We start from the raw sequence: 27,606 nt of genomic DNA on the forward strand, positions 1-27,606 counted from the left end.
CACACATTTAATCCCAGCACTTGGGAGGCAGAGCCAGGCGGATTCCTGTGAGTTCGAGGCCAGCCTGGTCTACAGAGTGAGATCCAGGACAGGAACCAAAACTATACAGAGAAACCCTGTCTCAAAAAACCAAAAAAAAAAAAAAAAAAAAAAAAGAGTGAGTTCCAAGACAACCAGAGTTACACAGACCCTGTCTTTAAAAAGGAAAAAGAAAGAAATGAATTGGGATTTAAAAAAAAAGTTTTTTTATTTTTGTGTGTGTGCCTGATGGTGCCCACGGAAGCCAGAAGAGGATGTCCAATCCTCTAGAGCTGGAATTACAGGTAGTTATGAGTGCTGAGAACTTAGTCTTCTGAAGAACAGCAAGCTCTCTTAACCACTGAGACATATCTCCCAGACCTCATTAGTTTTTATGGCAGTCTTATTGTACCCCAGACTGGCCTCAAACTTGTGAGCTAGTGATAGTTCTTTTTTACCCTCTGAATGCTGGCAGCATCACGGAACACTGCCACACTGTTTGGGGAAATGGGTCTGTGGGTAAAGAAGTTTGCTGCCAAGCCTGATGATTTTCATTCATTGTCTGGAACTCACATAGTGGAAGAAGGGAATCAGCTCCCAAAAGTTGTAGTTTGATATCCATATGCACACCATGACATACAGGCATCCACACACATACTATATTGTAGCTAGAGTTTTCCTGCCTGGCCCACAGGACAAATCTTTGTCACCCACCAGTCCCACAGCCGCTCAGACCCAACCAAGTAAACACAGACTTATATTGCTTACACACTGTATGGCCGTGGCAGGCTTCTTGCTAACTGTTCTTACAGCTTAAATTAACCCATTTCTATACATGTATATCTTGCCTCGTGGCTTACCAGCATCTTCACATGCTGCTTGTCCTGGTGGCGGCTGGCAGTGACCTTCTTCTGCCTTCCTGTTCTTTTTCTCCTCTTTGTTAGTCCCGCCTATACTTCCTGCCTAGCCACTGGCCAATCAGTGTTTTATTTATTGACCAATCAGAGCAACACATTTGCCATACAGAACATCCCACAGCACTTCCCCCTTTTTTTTTCAAAAAGGAAGGTTTTAACCTTAACAAAGTAAAATTACATATAATTTGGGAATTTGGGCGTAGCTTCTCTTACTACTTCCTGCTGGAGTGGGGCGCTGTATCTTATGGGGACATAAAGAAAATTTTAGGATTATGGAATAGTCCATGAGGCTGTATTGTCTGAGCCAGTTGCCTTCAAACCATTCTGGATGTTGGATCATCTGGGCCATGGTGTCATCGGAGACCTTTCAGGGGGTCTTGACTGGTCAAACCTGATGTATCTTAATCTGGAACAAATCCATAGCCTCTGGCTTTCTGTGGGAACAAAAGCAGAGTCTCCTTTCCAAAGCAACACATCCTTACATCCAAATTTTGAAGTCAAGGTATCTTTAAAATATACATATTGGTTTAACTCAACATCTTTTACGATCAAATGTTTTTCTGCAGTTAAAAATCCCAAAGACAACACAATCCAGATTCTCTGTGTAATATTCATCTTCACGTGGCTTATTTTTTATATTAATTTTACTGTCTCTTTAAAGACTTTATTTTTTAAAACTATGTATTTGTTTATATAACTGTATATATCACCTTTTTTGTCTCTTTCAAGCCTACGTATATTTTATACACATTGTAAACTATTACATCTGAATCTGTCTTATTGTGAATCTATCGCTTTAAACTGCAGCAGCTGTGGCTGCTGGCTCCACCCACCTCAGTTTCCCAACATGGCGGTGGTACGTTTTCCACCAGCTCTGGGAGCTATCGTGGGTCTATGCTTTTATCCAAGCAACGTGTAGCCCGGAAACCTCTTTTTTTGTTTTGTACTAGCAAAGGCTAAATCCACCACGCAGCTTAATGTGCCACTTGCAGAAGCTTCATTCCCACCATACAGCAGGTCGAGTGCACACGCTAGGAACCCACAAGTAGCTCAAACTGGCAGCTGCTGCTCATTTGAGAGAGACAATTAGGAAGCTGTTTTTAGCTCCGTTTTAGAATCTTTTCTCAGGTTTTAGGTGGAAACTCTTGCCAACACGTTGGGTGCCATTTGTAGCTACAGTTTTCCTGCCTGGCCCACGGTCAGCAAATCTCTCTCACCTGCCAGTCCCACAGCCACTCAGACCCAACCAAGTAAACACAGAGACTTATATTGGTTACAAACTGTATGGCCATGGCAGGCTTCTTGCTAACTGTTCTTACAGCTTAAATTAACCCATTTCTGTAAATCTATACCTTGCCACATGGCTTGTGGCTTACCGGCATCTCTGACTCAGCCTTCCTCTTCCCAGCTTTATTCTCCTCCTTGCTCCAACTACACTTACTGCCTGGCTACTGGCCAATCAGCGGTTTATCAACCAATCAGAGCAACAAATATTTATAGCATACAGAATGATATCCCACAGCAAAAAAAATATATATATACATATATATTTTTATATGTATATAAGTTTAAAAAATATATAATACATACAAATATATAAAATATATATGTATATAAATTTAAAAGGCTGTGATGGTGCTCAGTATTGTGGTATATACCTCTAATCCCAGCACCCAGGAGGCAGAAACAGACAGAGATAGACCTATGACCAGCCTGGTTTAAATAGTGAGTTCTAAGACAGCCAGGGAAACAGAGAGATGCTGTCTTTTGTCTTTTGGGTGGACACACACACGCACATGCACATGTGTGTGCATTTGCAAGCGACATGGGACAACAAATGGACATGGACAAAAAACCAAAAGTTCCTGAACTTTGAGAAATTCTCTAGCAATTAAAAAAAAAAAAATTGCCAGGTGGTAGTGGCGCACGCCTGTAATCCCAGCACTCAGGAGGCAGAGGCAGGTGGATCTGTGAGTTCGAGGCCAGCCTGGTCTACAGAGCTAGTCCAGGACAGGCTCCAAAGCTACAGAGAAACCCTGTCTTGAAAAAAAAAAAAAAACAACAACAACAAAAAAAAAAATTTGCTCTTCAGACAAGTGCTGCTGGATTGGTGAAAGCCAATAATTCAGGAGGCTGAGGCAGGAAGATTGTAAATTCAAGGACTTATTGGGCTAACTTGATATGAGACCCTTTGAATGAAAATAAATAGATGAGATGCTTTTGAGGGGTAGAACACTTGCCTATGAGCATGAAATGTGCTAGATTCAACCCTTAGTCCCAAAAACTCTCATACTCTGAAACTCCTGGTTGGTTTGGTTTTTTGAGACAAGATTTCTATGTAACAGCTCTGGCTGTCCTGGAAATTGCACTGTAGACCAGGCTGGCATTGAACTCCACAGAGATCTGCCTGCCTCTGCCTCCCAAGTACTGGGATTAAAAGGCCTGTGCCACCACTGCCCAACCCCTGATACTTCTGTTTGATGGCCAAAATTATCACCATTCTGAAGCCACCCCCACCCTCCACCCCCTGCCACCCATTGGCCTTAAACTTAGAGATCTTGGATACTATGAGTAAAGGCATACACCGCCATGCTAGGCGGGCCTTCTTTTCTTTTGTTAAGTTTTTATATAGGTCTATGTGATATATTGAGCACATTCCCTCCCCCTTATCCTCCCATTTCTCGCCCTCTTTTTAGTCCTCCTTCTCCCCCTAAACAGTGTTAGTTCTACATACATGATTTTATGTATCTCTATTAAAACTGGGAGTTGCCATTGAGAGAACATACTGTAGTTGGAAAGTTTCTCCAGTCCTGCCAAGCCTGCCGCCCACTTATAAAATAATCACTCAGAAGCTTATATTAATTATAACTTCAGCCATTAGCTCAGGCTTATTACTGACTAGCTCTTACACTTAAATTAACCCATAATTCTTATTTATGTTTAGCCACGTGGCTTGGTACCTTTTCTCAGTTCTGCCTTGTCATCTTGCTTCCTCTGTGTCTGGTTGGCAACTCCTGACTCAGTCCTTCCTCTGCCTGTCTCTCTCTTGGATTTCTTGCCTGCCTATATCCTGACTTGCCATAGGCCAGAGCAGCTTCTTTATTAACCAATCATAGCAACACATATTCACAGCATACATAAAGACCATCCCACAGCAACATACTATATTTATCTTTCTAAGACTGGCTTCATTTTATATAATCATCTCCAGTTACATCCATTTTCTTGAAAATGATTTAACTTTATTCTTTATGTCTGAAAAAGATTCCATAGTGTATATATGCATTTTATTTACCCATCCCTCTGTTGCTGGGCACCTAGGTTAGTTAGTTCTGTATTTTAGCTGTTGTAGATAGCATTGCCATAACATGGATGTGGTGTGTCTCTGTGGTATGTTGACTTGGAGTTCTTTTTTATTTTTTAAGGTTTTTTGTTTTGTTTTGTTTTTTGTTTTTCGAGACAGGGTTTCTCTGTGTAGCTTTGCGCCTTTCCTGGATCTCGCTCTGTAGACCAGGCTGGCCTCGAACTCACAAACATCCACCTGGCTCTGCCTCCCGAGTGCTGGGATTAAAGGCGTGCGCCACCACCGCCCAGCTTTTTTAAGATTTTTTTAAAAAATTTTATTTTATATGTATGAGTGTTTGCTTGCATATATGTCTGTATACCACATACATGCCTGTTGCCCTCAGATGCCAGAAGAGGGTGTCAGATCCCATGGGACTAGAGTTACAGGTGGTTGTGTGCCACTCTGTGGGTTCTGGGAGCTGAACCCTGGTCCTCTGCAAGAGCAGTTAAGTGTTTAAAATGATTGATTTATCCATCTCTTCAGCCCCTTATAAAGTAAACACTGCCCTTTTCTTACTCTCCTGTGGAAGCAGCCTTAGCATAAATAAGGCTCTGACACCACAAAAAAAGTTTAAATTCCCAAATGTGAAGCAAATAGGGTTTTGGATCTCTAAAACATTTGTTACAGCCAGGTGAAAGGACACTATGTATTATAGTCTGGTTTTCTTTCTTTCCTTCTGAGACTAGGTCTCCGGTAATACAGGGTGGTCGTGAACTTGCTGTGTTAGTTGTACATGACCTTGAATTCCTGATTTTTCTGCTTCCTGTTAATGGTCTCTGTTTTATTATTATGTCCTCCTTTCCTTGGGTCTTAGGAATTATGAGTAATATATTAGGGGTTATAATTACTAAAAGTCTGTTTTATAGCATTACAAGAATAACTAATAAAAAACTTAAATTTAACCATAATGGCTGTGGCCCGCTTGCTCTCCCTCTTGTAAGTTCAGTCGGAAGGTTCTTCTGTGGTGGGGTGTAGCTCAGTCGTCTGTCCCAGGCCCGGATTGCATCCCCAGCTGTTGGTCTTTGGGTTCTAGTTGTGTTGTGATTCTCTCAAACAAGGAAAGTTACATAGTATTATTAAAATACTTCTCCTCTCCCTTTCCCTGTTACTTCTTTCCCTTAAGCAATTTTAATTAACTGTGTACAGTGACAGATGGTGGTGGAAAAAGCTTTGTCTAAAGTGCTTCTAGATTTGGGTGGTTTGTCTTGGTCTGTTGTTTGAAGAACATACTCTTGCCCCTCCCCCTCTGCCAGTGAGCTGTGATCCTGTTAGGTGGTCCTAACATGATATTGATTAATTCACAGTGGTTTTAGAGGAATAAGTCTAAATTTTGGTCTGTAAACCAAAGAACTAACTCCCTTGAGCTCTAAAGGCCCTAGTCTTAAGGCCAAAGGAGGTACCTTCCAACTTCTCCACCCAGTCTGTAGTGAAAAGGAAAGTTAAGCCTTTTAACTTTTTCATTTGCCTCTCCCTCTTAGTCTAGTACGGCTGCCAGTTGCCATGGCAACGGACTGGGACAGCTGCGCAGTGGCGCCCAGGCAGCTGGGTGGGGGCGGGGGAGCTGCCAGCCCGCCAAGCCCCAGACCTGGGAGGGGAGGCCCCTCCTGTTAGCCCAGAGGGAAAGAAGGAACTGGGGCGATCCGGTAGGTAAGGGAGGGAACCCCTATTGGTCTACTTAGGGCTTCTCTTCAGCATGAAGGTATAAAGAAAAAAATTCTTTGCCTCCCCCAAACTGTAGAACACATATGTAAATCCTTGTTTTTTTTCTTCCTGGTGAGGCAGGGAAGGCCATAGCCACAATGCTTAACTGCATGCTTCCAACATGGGGCTGGTTTTAACCCAGCGCTCTGACCTAAACTGCTCAGCTCCCGGAAATTCCAAGGTGAGTGGGGGTGGGGGTGGGGTACTCTCTCTGGAATATGACATTTCCTGTCTGTGGTGAGGTCGGAGGCTGTTTATTTTAAATAAACCTTAATATAATTTTTTGATGCCTGGGAGTCTTCTAAATTAATGGAAAGATTTTTTTTTAAACCTTTTACCTACATTCCCCCATGCCTTCTCTCTCAAAGTTATTATATAGGTCAGAAATTAATACAAGCAGTTTTTGAGGCTGGCCTACCTACTGTTAATAAGTTCTTTAGGTAGGATTTTCAACACTATATTCCTGTAATGATTTCTTAAAATTACTAATTCGAAATAAATTGATAAATACAACTTCTACTTCTTTGCCTTGAACATAATTCTGAGATTAGTTGCCCTTTCTATTCCTGAGGTTGGCTTTCTGGCCAAGATGGGAATGCTCTGCAAAACATCTTTAGAGATTATAGCAAAATAACAATGGAGTCAGCTAAGATATCGATTCCTGCTATTTGGTAATCCAGACTATGGGTACCATTTAACATGATTAAGGAAGAATTTTTTTTTAAGTGATTATAGTTCAACATTGTGGGAATTTTAAAAACTAGATTCTCTGTTGAGTACTTCTGACGTGCATATTTCTGAGCTTAACTCAATTTCCATTTGTGATGCATTGCCCTGGTTTTCCTGGGCGATGAATAGTCCTCTGTGTTCTGAGGAGGTTTCATGTTGATGCAGAATCTGGGGCCAGATTTCTTTCCCCTCCTCTGGCCCAAACTCAACTTAAGTTAAGAGGCAAGGTACCTATGTAACTATTTGGGTTAGTTGAGCCCTGGGAATTACAGGCTAGTCCAGTAACTAATTTTGAAGTTTTTTCTTTGCCCCTCTTCCCTTGTATTTCCAAATGAGCTTGCTAAAAAGGAGGCTTAGTGTGTTTGAGCTGTCAGCCTTGCTTTTGTGAGCTGATGGACATTGAAGGGACAGGCTCAAGTTGTTTAAGGGAAATGTACCAAGTCACTAGAAATGTGGTGAGAGATGACCCAAGTGGGCATGTGTGTGTGTGTGTGTGTGTGTGTGTGTGTGTTGCTAAGAGACTGATCAAATGCTCAGAGTACAGAAAAGTTACTTTTGGGTGTTTTGTAGGGGGGAGGTTTTTTTTTTTCTTTTTCTTCATTTTTATAAAGACCTTTATTCACCTTGGAGGAAAAGATTTTTATTCTGTCTTGGTTCCTTTAATTGAAGGTTTTCCACATTTCTCTTTGAGTTCCTGGCTCACAAATAGATGTATAGATGGTTGAGAATAACATACCATGCTATTTGCTTTTTTGGAATATAAAATTAAAGGAGTTAAACAATTGTGCCATCTAATAATTTTGATCTCTTCAACTGAAGAGAACTTGTTTTTAGGGAAATGTGGATTGACCCATCACAAATTAAATTTGTAGCTCTGTCTTAGAATAGTTGTAGACCAATAAGAAGGATATGTGGCTCACTTGTATTGTACCCTCTATTCCATCAAGAAGTGACAGTTTTAACCCTCATGGATTGTAACCATTTGTTCTTTCCCCCTTTTCAGGAGGAACCTGGTGGCCTTAGTCCTTCAGGTGGACCAACGTGCGACATGGGAAAGAAAACCAAGAGGACAGCTGACAGCTCTTCTTCAGAGGATGAGGAGGAGTACGTCGTGGAAAAGGTGTTAGACAGGCGCATGGTTAAGGGGCAAGTGGAGTATCTGTTGAAGTGGAAAGGCTTTTCTGAGTAAGTGCCTTCTTTTCCAGGCATTAGGACTCTGATGAAGTAGAAAACTTTGGTTTATTTGCCCATGAGCTACTGTCTATCTTTTTCCCATTTACATACTTTCATAAGAATCAAGAAAGGCAGCAGACGACATAGTCTTCCCATCATGGAGCTGATGTTTTTATGATCTTGTTTTTGAGGGGTAGTTTAAGGGATTGGTTGGGAGCACAGACTTGGGAGCCAGATTTCCTGGGACCAGATTCTTGTTCCACCCTTTAAGATACAAGTTGGTGAGCTGGGATAATTTCTTTTATTGTTATTATTTTAAAAAATTCTTTTCTTGCTGGGCAGTAGTAGTACACAACTTAATACCAGCACTCAGGTGGCAGAGGCAGGCGGATCTCTGAGTTTAAGGCCACCTTGGTCTACAAAGTGAGTTGCAGGACAGCCAGGGCTACACAGAGAAACCCTATCTCGAAAAACAAAAAAAAATTTTTTTTTTCTTATTTTGTATGTATGAGTGTTTTGCCTGCATGTATATTTATGCACTGCATTTGTGTTGTCTGGTGCCCACAGTCCAGAGAGCATCAGATCAGCTAGAACTGGAGTTAAATATGGTTCTGAGCAGCCATGTGAGTGCTGGGAACCAAACCATGGTTGTCTGGGAGAGCAGGCAGTGCTCTTAAACACTGAGCCATTTCTCCAGTCCATTGGTAGTTTCATAATCTTTTTTTCCCCTTTAATGTAATAGGGATAAGATGTGAGTGTAGCTTAGTAGTAAAGTGCTTTCACCTAGCATACTCAGGGTCCTGGTTTGATCCTCAGGTATGCCAGGAAAAGAAAAGAAAAGAAGACAAACAGACAAAACAGGGATAAGACATAGTACTTGGAGTTCTCAGTGAGTGTGAGTAGACACACTTGTCATTCACTGCAAGTGTGAGCATGTGAGTTTAGATGACTGGAACTCATGTGAAGCCAGGCACGTGTGTCTCTCCCTGTGGTCCTACTTTGAGATGTCAGACAGAGACAAAAGAATCCTTGGAAGCCTGAAAGACATCTAGCCTGGCACACATAGCAGTGAATAACCCTGTGTTTGACCCTGTTCAAACAAGGTAGAAGTCTGGGACCAACATCTGAGGTGGTCTCTGACCTCCAGTTATACACACCCACACTCACATGCAAACATGCAGGAATATACACTTAATACATATACGTGTGCATGCACACTAAAGGATTGTTTATATTTTTAATTTGTAAGGGGAAGATTGTGGTGGTATTGTGTTCCCCAAAATATTGTGCACCCTAATAAACTTATCTGGGGTCAGAGAACGGAACAGCCACAGTATTAAACATAGAGGATAGGCAGTGATAGCACATGCCCTTTTTTTTTTTTTTTTTTTTTTTGGTTTTTTTTTTGGTTTTTCGAGACAGGGTTTCTCTGTGTAGCTTTGCACCTTTCCTGGAACTCGCTTTGGAGACCAGGTTGGCCTCGAACTCACAGAGATCCACCTGGCTCTGCCTCCCAGTGCTGGGATTAAAGGCGTGCGCCACCAATGCCCGGCAGCACATGCCTTTAATCCTAGCATTCCAGAGGTAGAAATCCCTTTGGATCTCTGTGAGTTCAAGGCCACATTGGAAACAGCCAGGCATGGTGAGTCACGCCTTTAATCCCAGGGAGTGATGGCAGAAAGCAGAAAGATATATAAGGCGTGAGGACCAGAAACTAGAAGCATTTTGGCTGGTTAAGCTTTTAGGTTTTTGAGCAGTGGTTCAGCTGAAATTCATTCTGGATAAGGACTGAGAAGCTTCCAGTCTGAGGAAACAGGATCAGCTGAGGAACTGGCGAGGTGAGGTAGCTGTGGCTTGTTCTGCTTCTCTGGTCTTCAGTGTTCACCTCACTACCTGGCTCCAGGTTTGTTTTTATTAATAAGAACTTTTAAGATTCATGCTACAGCAGATCACTTTCACCTTCTTGTGTGAGTAAGAGTCTCTTGTTTTGGTTATGTGCAGCGTATCTGAGGCTAACTGGCCTGTAGCCTTAAGTTCTGTCTTTGCCTCCCTCCCATCTTGCCGTGGGAACACTAGCACATCCAGCTTTTTATGTGAGTTCTGGGGACTGAACTCAAGTCTTCAGACTTAGACAGCAAGTGTATTTACCTACTGAGTCATTTCCACAGCCTGACATCATGGCTTTAAAGTGTAGGGCTTCAGCAGGAGATCTATAGCTCAGTAGTAGAGTGTTTGCCTAGTGTATGTGAGGCATGGGGCTTGTTCTCTTGGGCTTTTAGTTTTGGTTTTGTTTTTTCAGGGCACGGTTTCACCGTGTAACAGCCTTGGCTGCCCTGGAACTAGCTCTGTAGACCAGGCTGGCCTGGAAACCAAAGAGATCTGCCTGCCTTTGCCTCTCAAGTGCTGGGATTAAGGGTGTGGGTCACTATCCAGTTGGGTTTTATTTTCAATACCACTAAAAGCAAACATAGAAACAAAATGCAACAAAAACAAAAGGTAGAACTAAACTTGCTAAAAGAGTCAATGTTTTGCCAGTACTTTAAAGTTAGGCCCCTTCATGACCTAGTGAAAGTTACTTCATTTCATGATTTAATATTATTCATATGGAGCACTGGACATTTTAGGTAAATTAATTCATGCATAACAGATTACTTAGCATCTCTTTCACCAGAGTACTATTTTTTTGTTTTGTTTTGTTTTGTTTTTAGGGTTAGGGTTAGGGTTAGGGTTTCTCTGTGTAGCTTTGTGCCTTTCCTGGGACTGGCTTTGGAGACCAGACTGTCCTCAAACTCACAGAGATCCGCCTAATAGGAGTACTATTTTTATACAAGGTCTCATAGTACAGGCTGACCTAGAACTATGTGGCCAGAGATAATATTGAACTTCTAACTTCATGTTTCTGCTTCCCAAGTGCTGGGATTCTGGGCTACCACACTGGATTTTGTAGCACTTTGTGTATCTAGGCCGGGACTCTTCCCAGCTGAGCTACAAGCCCTGCTCCATCATCATGTTTCTAAAGAAGAATGATAGCACTACTCACCAGGTATGAAAACCACTGAATGTGAGAGAGAGATAGGAAAGCCCTATGAAATAGGAATTTAAATAATACTTGAAGAATTCCAGGTTGTTCTTAGACTTATCATTAAATCACCGCTAGAAATACTTGTATATTTGAAAGGAGCTTAAAGCATGTCATTAGTCCAGAGCACTCTGGAGGCGGATCTCTGAGATCAAGGCCAGCCTGGTGTAGAGTGAGTTCCAGGATAGGCTCCAAAGCTACACAGAGAAACCAAACAAAACAAAAAACTATTTGAACTTTTGGTACCTAACATAGGTACAGAGGTGAAAGTTGGGGTAGATAGATTAAGCATTGTCATAAATGAATGCCTGAGATTTGGGCTAGAGACATGGCTCAGCAGATAGATGAGTGCTTCTTGTTCTTCCAGAGGACTCTAGTTAGGTTCCCAATACCCTTGTGCCACAGCTCACAGTAGCCTGTGACTCCAGTTTCAGAGGTCTGATGCCCTCTATTCTAGCCGCCTTCATCACACATACCTTTTTACATTTAGTAAAAGAATTTAAATAAAATATTTTTATTTATTTTTTCTCAAGACAGGGTCTCACTATGTATCTCTGGTTGATCATGGAACTCTCTTTGTAGACCAGGCTAGCCTCAAACTTAAGATACCACATGTCTCTGCCTCCAGAGTTCTGAGATCAAAGGTATGTGCCACTACACCCAGCAAATAAAATCTTTTTAGGGAACATGCCTGGGGTTTCATAAAAGGCTAGAATACATTTTCCTGTCATCCCTGAGCATTGTCTGTAAGAAAATACTTAGCTGTGTGCCATGGCACTGTCCATATATAAACTGTTTCTTCCTGTACCATACATAACTTGTGGTAAGAGTTAAGAGTTTAATTTTTTAGGCAAGTACAAGGTTAACAATAGAAACTAGGGATTTGGCTCAGTTGGTAGAGTGCTTGCCTAGCATGCACTGGATAAACCTAGTTGTCAGTTGGTAGAAGCAAGGAAGGTCAGGAACTCAAGGTCATTCTTTGCTACACAGTTAGCACCAGGCCAGCCTGGGTTAAAAAAGCTACCGCCCCCCCCCCCCCCCAGTTTAAAAAAAAATTTGATGGATTGATGTGCTAGTGTGTTTTTTAGAAGATAAAAAATCAAAATTAAAGCTGAGCAGAGGTGGCCCACTATGCTGATATTTTGTTTGTGCTCTAACAAATAAAGCTTGCCTGCAGATCAGAATGCAGAGCTAGCCACTAGTTAAACATAGAGGCCAGGAGGTGGTAGTGGTACACACCTTTAATCCCAGTACTTGAGGAAGCAGGAAGATCAGGAGTTCAAGGCCACCAGGCGGGCAGAGGCTCATACCTTTGAGCCTAGTACTTGGGAAGAACACCTTTAACACCCAACACTAGGGAGGTGGAGACAGGAAGTGATAGGGCTGGGTGGAGAGAAGAATATAAGGCAGGAGCAGGCAGTGGTGCACGCCATTAATTCCAGCACTCGGGAGGTAGAGCCAGGCAGATCTCTGTGAGTTCAAGGCCATCCTGGTCTACAGAGCAAGATCTCAGACAGGAACCAAAACTTCACAAAGAAACCCTGTCTCGAACCCCACCCCCCCTCAAAAAAAATTAAATAAATAAATATGGTGGGAGGAGACAGGAGCTCACCCCTTTCAGGCTGAGGAGTTGGCAAGGTAAGTAAGAGGTGGTTGTGGCTTGCTCCTTTGTCTCTCTGATCTTTCAGCATACACCCCCACCCCCGCCACCGCCATATCTGGCTCCGGGTTTTTATTATTAAGACCCAATTAGAATTCACGCTACAGCTCATGCCTTTAATCCCAGCAGACAGCAGGTCTACACAGAGAAACGGGGGGTGGGGGGGGGTGTACACAATATAGTAAGATAGGTTGAGACCATTTATAATTTTTTAAATAATTATTCTATCATTAATTGTTTTTTTAAGTAAAAATGAAAATTTTATTTTGTGTATGTTTTGCCTGCATGCATGCCTGGTGCCCATGGAGACCAGAAAAGGGCATTGTGTCTCCTGGAACAGAAATTACAGAGGGTTGTGAGCCACCATGTGGGTGCTAGTAATTGAAGCTGGGTCCTCTGAAAGAGTAGTCAGTGTTCTTAACTGCTGAGCTGTCTCTGGTCTCCTATCACTAGTTATTATTAATTTTTAAAAGAAGATTTATGTGTATGAATTCTTTGCCGGCATGTATATATGTACACCATGTACATACGTAGTCAGAAGAGGGGAACAGAACCCCTGGAACGGGGCTGGGGAGATGGCTCAGTGGTTAAAGAGCACTGACTGCTGTTCCAGAGGACCTGGCTTCAAATCCCGGCATCCACATGGCAGCTCACAACTGTCTGTAACTGTAAGACCTGACACCCTCACACAGACATACATGCAGCAAAACACCAATGCACATAAAATAATAAAAATGATGATTGTGAGCCACCACATAGGCATTGGGGATCAAATCCAGTTCCTCTGTAAGAACAAGTGCTCTAAATCACTGAGCTGTTTTCCAGCTTCCTGTTAATTTTTTAAATTTGTTTTTGTGGGGTTTTTTATTGTTGTTGTTTACTTGTTTTTTGAGACAGGTTTTTCTCTGTGTATCCCTGGCTGCCCTGGAACTCACCTTGTAGACCAGGCTGGCCTCAAATTTAAGAGTCTGTCTCTGCTTCCTGAGTGCTGGGATTAAAGGCGTGGGCCACCACTGACCAGCTAATTCTTTCTCTTTGTTGAGATGAGGTCTCACGCCAGGATAGCCTTTTACTGTGATGATACAGGTTTGTGTTACTTTGCTTTCCGTTGCTGTGACCAAAAGCAGTGTGAGGGGGAAAGGGTTTATTTTATCTTACATGTTACATACATTCCATGGTTGAAGGAAGTCATAGCAGGAACTTGAGCAGGGCAAGAAATTTAAGTAGAAACCATGGAGGAATGCTGGTTACTGACTTGCTCTCAGGCTTACTGTCAATTATCTAATTATCTCCCCTACTCCCCTTTTTTTTTTTTTTTTTTTTTTTTTTTAAAAACAAGGTTTCTTTGTGTAACCCTGGCTGTCCTGGAACTCTATATAGATCAGGTTGGTCTTAAACTCACAGAGATCTGCCTGCTCCTGCCCCCTGCCTCTGAAGTGCTGAGATTGAAGACATACACCACCAGACCTGGTTGTCAGCTACCTTACACAGCTCAGGCCCACCGGCCTCTGGGATGGCACTGCCCACAGTGTATGGGCCCTTCTATATCAATAAGCAGTCAAGACAGTGCCCCACAGGCATGCTCACAGGCCAGTCTGATGGAAGCTGTTCTTCAGCTGAGGTTCCCTCCTCCTAGGTGTGTCAAGTTGACAACCAAGATAGCTGTTACAAGTCTATTCCTTGTCAACTTGACAAGCAAACACATAATTTTAAAACATAACATTTCATGTTAACATCACAGTATAAAACACAGTCCAAATTTAGAAGTCCCATACTTTTGGAAAGTTAAAAATTTCAACAATTTTTAAAAATTTTTTGTATTGTCTATGTATGGATATTTTCCTTGCATGTATATCTGGGTATTGTATGTGTGCCTGGAGACCAGAGGCCAAAGAAGGTTGTCAGATTCTCTGTTACTAGAACTACAGATACCTGTGGGTGCTGGAAATTGAACCCAGGTCCTCTGAAAGAGCAGCCAGTGCTCTTAACCACTGCACTATCTCTCCAGCTCTGTTCAGGTCTCCTTAAAAAGGCATCCACACTAGGCACCGTGGCACACACCTTTAATTCCAGCACTCTGGAAGCAGAGACCCATGGATCTCTGTGACTTCTGAGTCAGCCTGGTTTGCAAAGTGAGTTCCAGGACAACCAGAGCTACATAGTAATACTCTGTTTCAAACAACAACAAAAGTTGCAGGCCGTTAGCTTGGGCTTCTGTGAAATAAAAAACAAGTTAAATACTTCTCTTCCTCAAACAAAACCAGAGTCTAGTGGTATAGTGCCCAATATATCTTGGACTTGTTCAAGATCTTCCTGGCTCCATGGGACTTGAGCAGTCCTATTTCTCTAGAGCTGCCATCAGCCACACACACACACACACACACACACACACACACACACACACACACACACACACACACACACACCAACCACTTGTCTCCTAGGTTCGGGCCAGCTCTGCTTCACACCTGCCATTCATTGTCCTTGCATCTCCAGTATCCTGGGGTTGCCACTGCAGCTGAGGGTGCACCTTGATAGATGGCCTCTCTTTGGGGACTTTATCCCTGCCTCTTGGTACCAGGCCTCAGCTGTTCTTCATGAGACATCTATCATGTTTTCAAAATCAGAACAGTGTGGGAGACTTATTGCCAAGTTCCACCAGCTTGATGTCCAGCGTTGGACCCCTGCTGACTGTACCATAGCTTCTGTGCTCCCCAGAAGGCTGATCAGCAGGTTTCACTTCCACAGATTTGTTTCTCTGTGTAGCCCTGTCTGTCCTGGAACTCAGATTCCCCTGCCTCTGCCTCCCAAGTGCTGGAATTAAAGGCGTGTGCCACCACTGCCCAGCCACTTCCACAGATTCTTAATCTAAAATGTCACACAGACAGTCCCAGTAGAGTCTTTGTTTCCCTCAGAAACCTCAGAAGTCAGCACAACCCAGCCTTCAAACCCTAGGTTTGATTCCAACAACTTCCCTCAAGCTAACTGCAGGTTATAGATGCTGCTTTTGTGGCTTATTGCCCCTTTTTTTTGGTTGTTGTTGGCTTCTGTAATTCATTATAGGTTACAGGTGTGTTTTATATAAAAAAACAAACATAATATATCCTGTCTAACAGAAGAACTATGCTTCTGGATAGGGAAAGGGGATGATAGTTTTTTTTCTTTGTAGGTTCATTATTGGTGAAATTATTAAGGCCACTCCACGTAGTTAAAAGGAGATTTATTTAATGGCGTAACTTACAAGTTAAGGGATAGGTAGGTCTCGGGGTCTGGGGGAGGTGTATCGCAGTCCAGCAGTGTTCTCTGGAGCTCTGCTTGGCCCACCTTCACTGTCCAAGGTCCCGGAACCAAGTGCGAGCACCGCCCATCCAGATCTCAGGTCTCCAGGCGCCTCCCTTGGCCCCGCCTTGTAGGCGTGACAGTTGCCAAAGTCTCAATGGGGGTTGGAACTTCCAGATCAAAGCTGGAATGGCTACCCACTACAGTTCATTTCTTGCCTTTTTTTTTTTTTTGGTTTTTGGAGACAGGGTTTCTCTGTGTAGCTTTGGTGCCTTTCCTGGAACTCACTCTGTAGACCAGGCTGGCCTCGAACTCACAGAGATCCGCCTGGCTCTGCCTCCCGAGTGCTGGGATTAAAGGCGTGTGCCACCACCACCCGGCCCATTTCTTGCTTTAATTCTACAAGATTGTTGTAGTTTTAGCTTTCTAGAACACATGCTATGAATATAAAATACACTTTGAGAATACCAAAATTGAAACAGACATGTTGGTTCATTCCTATAATCTAAGTATTTGGAAGGCTGAGACAAGACAATTGTGGAGACTTCAAGACCATCTTTGGGCTGCATAGTAAGACTGTCTTTAAAAATTCAGAGCACAGCTGGCTGTGGTGCTGCACACCATAATCTCAGCACGCAGAAAGGCAGAGACAGTGGAATCTCTGTTAGAGGCCATCCTGGTCTACCTAGCAAGTTCCAGGCCAGCCAGAGACCTTGGGTCAAAGGAAAAAAAAAAAAAGAAAGAAAGAAAGAAAAGAAATAGAAACCTACAGAGAAGGCTGGGAATATGTCTTAGTAGAGTGCTTGCATAGGCTACATAGCACTGGTTGGGCCCCCAGTACCATATAAGGAAGGTGTGGCGCCACATGCCTATGAACCCAGTATTCAGAAGGGAGAGAGAAATCTGAGGATGAGAAGTTCAAAGTTATCCTTGACTACATAGAGAGTTTGAGGCCAGCCTGGACTACATGAGACCCTCTTCCCCAAAAAACTTATTTTCTACATGATAGGACTTCATGTTTTGTGGGGTTTTTTTGTCCAATCATCTCAGATTTTGTGTGTGTATATGTACAGAAAACTTGCTGACAGTAGACTTGGGTCTGCCACATTTGAATGAATGCATTCCAACTCCTACTTACCAGAGTTTATAAGTAACATCTAACACAATAGAAGTTGGAGGTGTGTAACTTACTAAGTTACCTTCTTTGTACAGGCAACTGATGGTATGTATAAAATCACTCTTGGCACTTAATTAAGCTTTTATAGTTGGGCTTTTTCATTGGGGAAAAGCTGTGCAAGGGTTTGAACTCATGGAACCTGGCTTATGACTGAACGAGCATGCTTACCGCTGAGCTATATGCCCACCTTGTAGGTTGGGTTTTTTTGTTTTGTTTTGTTTTTTTTTTTTTGGTTTTTCGAGACAGGGTTTCTCTGTGTAGCTTTGCGCCTTTCCTGGAACTCACTTGGTAGTCCAGGCTGGCCTCGAACTCACAGAGATCCGCCTGGCTTTGCCTCCCGAGTGCTGGGATTAAAGGCGTGCGCCACCACCGCCCGGCCGGGTTTGTTTTTTGTTTCTAAGGATTTGATTTTTTTTTTAAATTTTGTGTGTGTGTGTGTGTATGTATCTGCCTATATGTGTCTGTGTGGGGTGTGTGAATGCTGGGCAGGTGCCTGTGGAGTCTAGAAGGCATTGGAGTCCCTAGAACTGGAGTTAGAGATGTTCAGGTCCTCTGCAAGAATAACAAGCACTCTTAACCACTGAGCCATCTCTCCAGTCCCAAAATTGGGAGTTTTAAAAAGGTTTATTACAGTATAATTTATGTACCCTAAGAGTCACCCACACCTGGTGGTGATGGTACATGCTTTTAGTCCCAGCACTTAGGAGGCAGAGGCAGGCAGCTCTGTGAGTTCAAGGCCAGCCTGGTCTACAGAGTGAGTTCCAGGACAGCCCCAAAAAAAAAAAAAAAAAAAAAAAGTCACCCACTGATATTGTACAATTGATGTTTTTTGTTTTGTCTTTGAGATAAGGTCTTTTGTTTTTCTGAGACAGGGTTTCTCTGTGTAGCCTTAGCCTCACACTCCTGAGTGCTGAAATTAAAAGTCTTCAACACCATACCTGGCTCAATTGTTTTTGTTTGTTTATTTTTGTCTTTTGGTAGGTATTTATAGACTTGTGAGACTGTTAGCACACTCCCATTTCAGAACATTTCCTCAGTCTAATCTACTTCATGTCTCTAAAATGTATTTTACTAGGACATGTCAGAAATAAGAAACACAGAGCCAATGCAGAGATGAAAGCCCAAGAGGTCAGAGCTAAAAACCTTACCCTTCACTGCTGCTACTGTCCTCTTCAGCAAGAGAGCTACTTCCTGTCTGTTTGTCCTTTTTATTAACTTTCTCTTCTGTCTTCTCATTGGTTGTAAACCCAACCACATGACCTCCTTGTCACTGCCTTTCTGTACAGACCTCCAGGTCTTCTATGGTTGTATTGAGATTAAAGGCGTGTGTCTCCATGCTGGCTGTATCCTTGAACACACAGAGATCCGCCTAGCTCTGCCTCCCAAGAGCTGGGATTAAAGGCATGCACCACCACAGCCCAGCTTCTGCTATGGCTTGCTATTAGCTCTGACCCCCAGGCAACTTTATTTATTAACATACAAATAAAATCACATTTCAGTACAATTAAAATATCACCACAGTATATAGTTTTTTTTATATTTTCTTAGGTTGTATTTTGTTTCTTTTTGTTGCTGAATACTATTCCCTTATACAGTTGTGCCACATTTTGTTTATTCATTCATCAGTTGATGAGCTTTCAGGTTTGTTTTTGGATTTTGGCTGTTAAAATGTTGCTATAGGGCTAAGGGTGTAGCTCTGTGGTGGATCAGACATAAAATCCTGGTTTGAGGTTTGATTCCCCAGCCCGCAAAATAATACTGCTGCTGTAATAATTTAACAACCCTCACCCCCACCCCTACCCCCACAGTCCTAAGACAGGGTTTCTCTGTGTAGCCCTGGCTGTCCTGAAACTCACTTTGTAGACCAGGCTGGCCTCGAACTTGGGGATCTGGCTGCCTCAACCTCCCAGGTGCTGGGATTAAAGGCATGTGCCACCAACCCCAGCAGCTATAATAATTCTTTATGTGACTTTGTGTGGGCATACTTTTTCCCAACTTCCTTCAGTGAAAATCTAAGATCAAATTTGTTGGATCTTTTTTTTTCTCTGCAGAGCTGGGGATCAAACCTATGTCATTACATGTGCTAGGCAAGTACGTTACCACTGAACTATACCCCAAGCCTCTTGTTAAATCTTTAAGTATAGAATTTCTATCCTTTGCTTACATGTCCTCTTTAAAATAAGCTTTAGCACTGAAAAGGGCTGAGGATGTAGCTTGCTAGCACTTGTCAGTTTTAGGTTCTGCAGAGATGGATGCTAAGTGGGTAAAAATCGGGCTTTATCATCATCCCTCAGTCATTTCCTTTTGTCCTTGTTGTCGTTGTTCAGGGAGCACAATACTTGGGAACCTGAGAAGAACTTGGATTGTCCTGAACTAATTTCTGAGTTTATGAAAAAGTATAAGAAGATGAAGGAGGGTGAAAACAATAAGCCCAGGGAGAAGTCAGAAGGAAACAAGAGGAAATCCAGTTTCTCCAGCAGTGCTGATGATATAAAATCTAAAAAAAAGAGAGAGGTAAGTTTCTCCCCTCCTCCCACTTAACTGTCCTTTTACTACTATCATGCAAAGGGAGGTTTAGTTATTTTTTTTGTCTAAGGACAGAACCTAAAAGGTATATTGCTGAACCAAAGCTTCCAGGGAAGTATGCTCATTGACCACAGTGACCCCTTCTGGCGGAGGGAGAGCTGGTGTAGCACTGATTCTAACTAAAGTGTCAAAACTAATGTGAAACTGTCTCCCCACTGACCCTCCAGTGAATAGAAATGTATGTGTATATCTGTGTGGATACTGAGGAGGCCAGAGGAAGGTGTTGGATTCCCTGCAGCTAGAGTTACAGGCAGTTGTGAGCTCCCAGAAGTAAGTGTTGGGAATCAAACTTCCGTCCTCTAGAAGAGAAGCAAGCTCTCTTAGCCACTGAACCAACTGTCTAGCACCAAGAAGACTCTTTTTTTTTTTCGTTTTTCGAGACAGGGTTTTTCTGTGTAGCTTTGCGCCTTTTCCTGGAACTCACTTGGTAGCCCAGGCTGGCCTCAAACTCACAGAGATCCGCCTGGCTCTGCCTCCCGAGTGCTGGGATTGAAGGCGTGCTCAAACTCACAGAGATCCGCCTGGCTCTACCTCCCGAGTGCTGGGATTAAAGGCGTGCGCCACCACCGCCCAGCTCCAAGAAGACTCTTAAATGGTTTTTCTTTTTCCTTTTTTTTTAAATTTTTACTTATTATTATTATTATTTTTATTTTTATTTTATTTTATTTATTTATTTATTTATTTTTTTTGGTTCTTTGAGACAGGGTTTCTCTGTGTAGCTTTTGTGCATTTCCTGGAACTCACTTGGTAGCCCAGGCTGGCCTTGAACTCACAAAGATCCGCTTGCCTCTGTCTCCCAAGTGCTGGGATTAAAGGCGTGCGCCACCACCGCCCAGTGTTTTTTCTTTTTAAAGAAAGAAAAGTAGCTAAGGAGATGGCTCATGAATAAAGGTGTCTGTTGCCAAGCCTGACAACATGAGTTCAAATCCTCTCATTGTGGAAGGAGACTGACTCCTGAAAAGTTGGCCTTTGACCTCCATGTGCACCTGTGTGCCTGAACACACCAATAATAAGAGTAATAGATAATATGTGTTACTTTATTAAAAACCAAAACTTAACTGCGCAGTGGTGGTGCACGCCTTTAATCCCAGCACTCGGGAGGCAGAAGCAGACAGATCTCTGTGAGTTTAAGGTCAGCCTGGTATACAGAATGAGTTCCAGGACAGCCAGAGCTGTTAAACAGAGAAACCCTTTCAAGATTAATTTTTAATCTTCTTTTGTGTCTATTTATGGATTAGTTTGGAAAGTAGTTATGAAATTTGGCTTGACTTAGTTGCTTTTATCTTTTTGGGTTTTTTGTTTGGTTTGGTTTGGTTTTTTTCGAGACAGGGTTTCTCTGTGTAGCTTTGCGCCTTTCCTGGAACTCACTTGGTAGTCCAAGCTGGCCTCGAACTCACAGAGATCCGCCTGGTTTTGCCTCTCGAGTGCTGGGATTAAAGGCGTGCGCCACCAACGCCCGGCGCCTCTTTTCATTTTATTTCAGGGTTATGAAGAATATATCATACACTTAAAATTTAATAAAATAGAAGTATGAGTCTATGTAGCATTCCTACATCAATTCCCTGTTTGATCTGCATTATACTTGGATACCCATTTTTCTACACTGTTGCTCTTAACTCTTATCTACACCTTAGAACCACCCAGAGTTTCTGTGGGTAGAGGCTTTGGGGCTCTATAAAGGCTTTTATATAATTCTTGGCCTCTGGAACTGGGGGCTATCCCTGTCTGGCTCTTTTCTCTGATTAATTGTATTTTTATAACCATTGTTTGTTTGTTTGAGACAGGGTATGTAGTCCTAGAGCTTGCTATGTAGACCAGGCTGACATCTAACTCACAGAGATCCTCTTGTCTTTGCCTCCTGAGCACTAAGATTAAAGGCATGAGCCAGTATGCCTGGCTGCAACCTTATGCCAGATTCTGGAAAGGTGTGAATGTCATTATGATAAACTATATTGATAAAGAATTTAAGGAACATTTTCTGAGGAAATACCACTTGATGTGTTTGTGTGTGTGTGTGTGTGTGTGTGTTGTTTTGTTTGAGATAAGGGCTCACTCTGTAGTCTTGGCTGGCCTGAAACTCACTGTATAGAAGACCATGCTGGCCTCATAGTCTCTGTCTGCCTTTGCCTTTCAGATCTCCCTGTGCTCTTTTTAAATTTTATTTACATATTTAATACATTTTATTTTTCGTGTGTGTGAGCATGTGTGCCGCTGCACATGTGTGAAAGGTAGAGAACAACTTGGAAAAGTCAGTCTTTCGCCAGGTTGGTCTTGGGGATTGAAATCAGAGCCTTAAGCTTGAAGCAGGCACCTTTACTGACTAAGCAGCCAGCCTTTTGTTGTTGTTTTGTTTGGTTAGCCCTTGTATTCTGGCTTTTGTTGTTTGGTTCTTTTCTAATTAAGTTGAAATAGCAAAATAACACAACCAAAGACTTTTAACTATGTATTTGTGAGAGATAGTAAACATTTCTTCAACTCAAGGTCTTTGTTCTATTAAAGGCAGTAATCTGGCTCGGAGTCCCTGGCCACTTCAGAGCGCTTCATGTCTATCTAGGTTCTGGAGCTGCTGACCTTGAAAACAACCTCCACACATCCTTTACATCATGTTTGTCTGGGGCCCCTGATAGCATTCTGAGCAATACTGACAGCTGTCAGGTAGACAGCTGGCATGATGCGTAGTAGTTGTGTATTTTCAAGTATGGGGGAGATTTAATTTCTTTAGACCACTGCAGAAGAAATTTCTTGGTTGGTTTTATGCCTGATTTAAGATTACTGCTGGTGATGATTTTAGTGTTTTCCTTGCCTCGGCTCCTTTCAGCAGCTTGAACATTCTTTTTTCATTTCCCTCCCTCTGTAGTAGACTGTTTCCAGCCGCCAGCGATGATGTATGACTTAGTCCCTGTGCCAGCATTCCAGCTGTGAGCAGCTGTGTTTGCATCTGGGAACCTAGTCCCCTTAAATGCCCCAAAGAATCTGTGTCTTAAAAAGCCAGTATCTTTCCGTTGATTCATGGCTGGAATTTCTTTCCTGTTGTGGCTTCTGGTATCTTTGAGGACCACCAGGACTGTGCAAGCTTTTGTGTTCCTATTTTTAAATTTTCATTTATTCATTTATTTATTTGTTCATTGTGTTGGGGTACATCATGCACTAGTGTGTAGGTCAGGGAACATGTGGGAGTTGGTATTCTCCATCCACCATGTGAGTCCCAGGCATCAAACTCAGGTTGTCAGACTTGCCTACAAGCCACTTTGTCCACAAGCCATCTCACTGAGTAAGATGATCAGAAAGATATTAGGAAAATAACACACCCAAGATTTGGTTCATTCGGAAAATCTTGTTTTTCTTTGTGTTGCTAATGAGTTTGCATTATCTCTTGTAAATTTTAGAACATTTATGATGTGTCTAATTTAGAATTTTTTGTTCTGATGAGTGCTATTACATCTGAATCAGCCTCCGCTGTGTGTAGGTGACGGAATTAATTACCTGAGAGCAAGTCCCAGTGCTCTTCTCATGAGTTACCAGTTCAGTGGCCTGAAGTCTCAGTCCAGTCCCAATTAATGCTAATCGCCTGTCTGTGTTGCAAGGGGCTGAGCAGACCAGGGGCTCCTCTCCCAAGTATATATAAACTAGTGTTTGTGATCTTTGAAATTTGCCCTTTTTAGGGTATTGGTCTTGCAATTCTTCTTGCCTCTGTTTTTTTTACAATATAGATGACTGTGTGAAATATTAAATTTTGGTCACTGTTAAGATAAAAGTCTAAAAGGTTGTGGTTGAGAAAGCATATCTGAAATTAAGAGAGTGAGAATGAGCTTGTTTCGTGTCTCAGGAACAAGAGTAGAGGGGTCAGCTTGAAGTACTGAAGAGGTCCTAAAGGTCAAGGTTACAGGAATGACCAGATGACTCTTCAGAGACTCACGGGGTGCTAAAGACTTCTAGGGTCCCTCCTTAGTCATTTAGATGCAGTTGTTTTTCCTGGTATTCCTTGCAAATGACTAAGGAATACCAGGAAAAACAACTGCATCTTCTTGCATAAATATCTCTTGACGTTGTGGTTACTTGTTGATCTAGTAGTATGTTCCTTGAGTTCTAAGGGTTTTTCTGAATTGATGACAAATGATGTCAAGTGATGTTAACAAAGGCTATGATTTGTTGTTCTGAGGAACCATTTTTGTTTGTTTTTGTTTTTATTCTAATCTCTCCTGTTCTATTTATAGCAGAGCAATGATATCGCTCGGGGCTTTGAGAGAGGACTGGAACCAGAAAAGATCATTGGGGCAACAGATTCCTGTGGTGACTTAATGTTCTTAATGAAATGGTGAGAGAAGTTGAGCTTCACTCTACAGTTATGTTCCTTTGCTATGAAGAAAGGATGTAAAATTGAGAATTCCTAAATTTAATTCTTAACCAACACTGATGTCAGTATTAAGTGTTGTGGTTCAGAATGGATTTGTGACATTCTCAAGCTTTGGTATTATTGTGTTATAGTAACCTGCATGTCAGAAAAATTAATTTAGGGTAAAATATTTGTAGCCATTCCCTAAACATCTTTTTGCATGGAACTGAATCATTTGCTGTAAGATTGTGAGCCTGTGACCATGGGATAAGGGCTAAGTAAAGTTTCTTCCCATCACTGAGGGTCAGGATCACAGAGATGTCTAAAAGAGAAATTATTTTCAACAAAGGGCATTAAGATTAATGCTGAATAAAGCACAAAATACTTACCAGAAATAGTTACTTCTGGAAGAAAGAGGAGTACTTCCTCCCTCCCTCCTTTTCTGACAGGGTCTAATATAGCTCAAGCTGACTTTGACCTCAGTGTGTAGTCCAGGATATTGAACTCATTCTCCTGTCTCCATCTCCACAGGGTTGGAGTTACAGGATTACAGGCATGTCCTCACCATGCCTGACTGGATTTTTTCCTCTCCCCTATTCTTTTTCTTTCCCCTCCTTTCCTTTTTCTTTTAAGATTCATTTTTTTTTGTTTCATTTTATTTTATGTGTATGTATGTTTTGCCTGAATATATGTATGTGCACCATGTGTGTACAGTGCCTGCAGAAGCCAGAAAAGGGCATTGGATCCTCTGGAACTGATGTTACAGGCAGTTGTGAGCTGCTATGTGGGAACTGGGAACTGAGCTTGGGTCCTGCAGTAGACCTGACTGGCTTTGAACTCAGAAATCCATCTGCTTCTGCCTCCCAAGTGAACAGTAGTATGCATTCTTAACTGCTGAGCCAACTCCAACCCCTAGGGTGTTATCCTCTAGAGAAAGAGACAGTTGTAAACCAGCAGCTTACAGCTAGTGCACTGAACCTGAGTCCTCTGTAGGAGCAGCCATCCTCAGCTTTTTCTTTCTTATGTTTTGATGCTGAAGATCAAATGCAGAGGCTCCACCACTGAGTTATACCTCCAGCCCTGTAAAGATCCCTTTACTTTGAGATCAAAGTGTAAGGAGGAAAACATTCAGACAAATACCTCTGTCTCACTTCTCCTTCTAAGTCTTACGTTCTTTCTTTCCAGGAAAGACACGGATGAAGCCGACCTGGTTCTTGCAAAAGAAGCTAATGTGAAATGTCCACAAATTGTGATAGCATTTTATGAAGAGAGACTGACGTGGCATGCATATCCAGAAGATGCGGAAAACAAAGAGAAAGAGAGCTCAAAGAGCTAAAGGAAGGGGTGGTCTCTGTCATTTCTCTTTGTATATAATACGTTCACCTTCCTGCCTCCTCTCCCTTCTCCCATCCTTTTCCATCCTAAACACATCCATAAAAATATGTGCTTATCACTGTGCTTCATGGGAGAGATGTTGGTATTGGTTCTCTTGTACTATAAACTGATGGTCGGATTCATAAGTGTAACTCTGTGAAAATCAGGCATTTACATGCTGTGTGTAATTCCCACAGTTTTTCCTTTTACCCTGATCTTTTCCTTCTGCTCCCCTGTAACATTTTAATCACCTTAGAGTCATGATCTTTTTGGGCCAGTTGCTTTTTAAGCTGGGAACTTTATACAATGATGGTGACTTCAGTTTCTTTTCATTGTTTTTAGAATATATTGATGACCACCTTTGTTTTGACATAGAAAGGATGTTGTCCATCTTTTAGAAAGCCTATAGCAGTGGCCTACTTGTGTCTTTTCCCATCTCATTTATCTCTGCCATGAGAATATAGGGTTTCTGGTGTGGTCTTCTGGGCCACCCCTGTCTGTTCTCACTTACCCTTCCGTAACAACTCTGCTCTTTTGAGGGCTTGAAACTTTACATTTGAATCTGTCAAGGCACTCTCTTTAGCCCTCAGGCTTTTGGCTTTTTTATTATCAATCCCTGATTCTGCTTCTGTAAGGTGGCATAAAATGACAAGATTAACTGTGGAGTCTGTAAGCTGTAGTGCAGGAGGATAGTAGGATGAGGCCAGATAGTTGTCTTTGGTATCACATGGTATATATGTGTTCTTTCCTTTCATCCCTCGTATTTAGACTATATCTATTTATGTAGGTGTGAGTGATTGCCTGGGGCTTGCTTGTGCCAAGGTGCTGGGCACCCTCTAACCCTGCCAACTTTTATGGCCTCCCAAAGCTTCCTGTTACCAAAGAGGCGTCAGAGCAAATTCACCTCTTAAGTGGACTCACATTCCCTTACGTGCCATTATTTTCAATTGGGAATTCTTAGAGAGAAGCCACTAGCCACAGTATCAGTTTTTAAATACTCACAGTAGTACTAATCTGTAATTTTACTGCCTCATGACTCCTGGATTTGCCACCAAGTCCTCAAAGTATTAATGTTCCTCACCTTCTCCACCCTCAGACTTTTAGTTGTATCTTATTTTTAAAACTGTATTTTCTTGGAAGACTATCATCTCAGAAAGTGGCAGGTCTTGACATTAGCTTTTTGGCACAACCTTCTCACAACAGACTTTCCTTTTTGGCTTACTCTTGCTTTGCTGTTAATATGTTCTGACCCTACTCTGCTTTTTTGTCCTTTAAGAAATGCCACCTTCTCTTCATTCTTGTATAGTTGAGGAGGCTGGAGAATCAGGACTAAAAGTAAGGAAATAACAGGGTTTGGAGCTAAGTACTCTTGTCTCAGCTCCAAGACTGAGGATAAAAGAGTAAATGCTGAGGTAGCCTTAAGCTAGACTTAATCAGCTACTGAGGCTGTTTTTGTTGTTGCTTCTGATTCTTATAACATAGCTGTCTGGGCTGGAACATCCAGCCATTTCTGGATTATTCATGGTAATGAGAGAAGTGGATGGAGTGCTCCAGTCCACAGATGAGCCAAATAATGTGCAAATCATAGACCCATTCATAGCATTTGTTAGCTTTGCTTTTCTGCTCAGCTGCTGATTGAATCCTGTGTGCTTGCATGAATGTGACAACAGTTACACTGCACAGTGGAGAAGGCAGCTGCTGCAGTGACAAGGCAGACAGACAAAGAAGCTTTGCTTTGAGTCGGTCAGGGAGAGCACCTAACCCATACCTCACCTGGGTGAGTGTTTCTCTCTCCATAATCCATTGTTCTCTGAAGGAGTTAGAGTCTAGATCAAGTGCTGGATAAGTGACTGTTGTCTGTACTTAACTTGAGGAAAGGAGGGAAGGGTGGTTAGAAAGCAGATTTGTCATACAAACAAACCAAGGAGAGTAGATGAAAATGGACAGCAGTACGCCAGAGCTCCTGATGTGATCTGAGTCTCTTGATTGAAAACTGGAGGAAAGGACAGCCTGTCTGGGTAGTCAGTGGTAGTGGGCTTGTAAATTGGGGTGACAAAATCTTTTAAAGCCAAAATCTTAGCCTGTGGGCAAACATAACAGTGATATTTGGTACTTGATACTAAGACTGCTGCTAAGAAGCCAGGCTTAAGCATATAGCCCCAGACTGTGATACAGGGGTGTTTTATGTTCCAGGCCTTCTGGGAAACTTATTGAGACCCTGTCTCAAAATAAAA

At 42.3% G+C, this 27,606-nt stretch overlaps 1 protein-coding gene across 4 annotated transcripts in view; it reads left to right on the top strand.

The window, feature by feature from the left end:
• Positions 1-25,456, top strand: part of Cbx5 (chromobox 5) — a 44,325-nt gene extending 18,869 nt beyond the window's left edge. Inside the window, exons 2-6 of one of the 4 annotated variants that reach the window (XM_059247651.1) lie at positions 6,064-6,163; positions 7,715-7,896; positions 19,407-19,593; positions 23,880-23,980; positions 25,184-25,456. In XM_059247651.1, coding sequence (XP_059103634.1) covers positions 6,104-6,163; positions 7,715-7,896; positions 19,407-19,593; positions 23,880-23,980; positions 25,184-25,334 — 681 coding nt within the window. In that variant the 5' untranslated portion in view covers positions 6,064-6,103 and the 3' untranslated portion in view covers positions 25,335-25,456. Of the gene's footprint in view, positions 1-5,510; positions 5,925-6,063; positions 6,164-7,714; positions 7,897-19,406; positions 19,594-23,879; positions 23,981-25,183 lie in introns of those variants that run through there. The other 3 variants (XM_059247652.1, XM_059247654.1, XM_059247653.1) reach the window with 3 other exon arrangements.
• The last annotated feature ends 2,150 nt before the right edge of the window (positions 25,457-27,606 follow it).

This window comes from Peromyscus eremicus, chromosome 20 (assembly GCF_949786415.1).
Source record: "Peromyscus eremicus chromosome 20, PerEre_H2_v1, whole genome shotgun sequence".
Lineage (NCBI taxonomy): Eukaryota > Metazoa > Chordata > Mammalia > Rodentia > Cricetidae > Peromyscus > Peromyscus eremicus.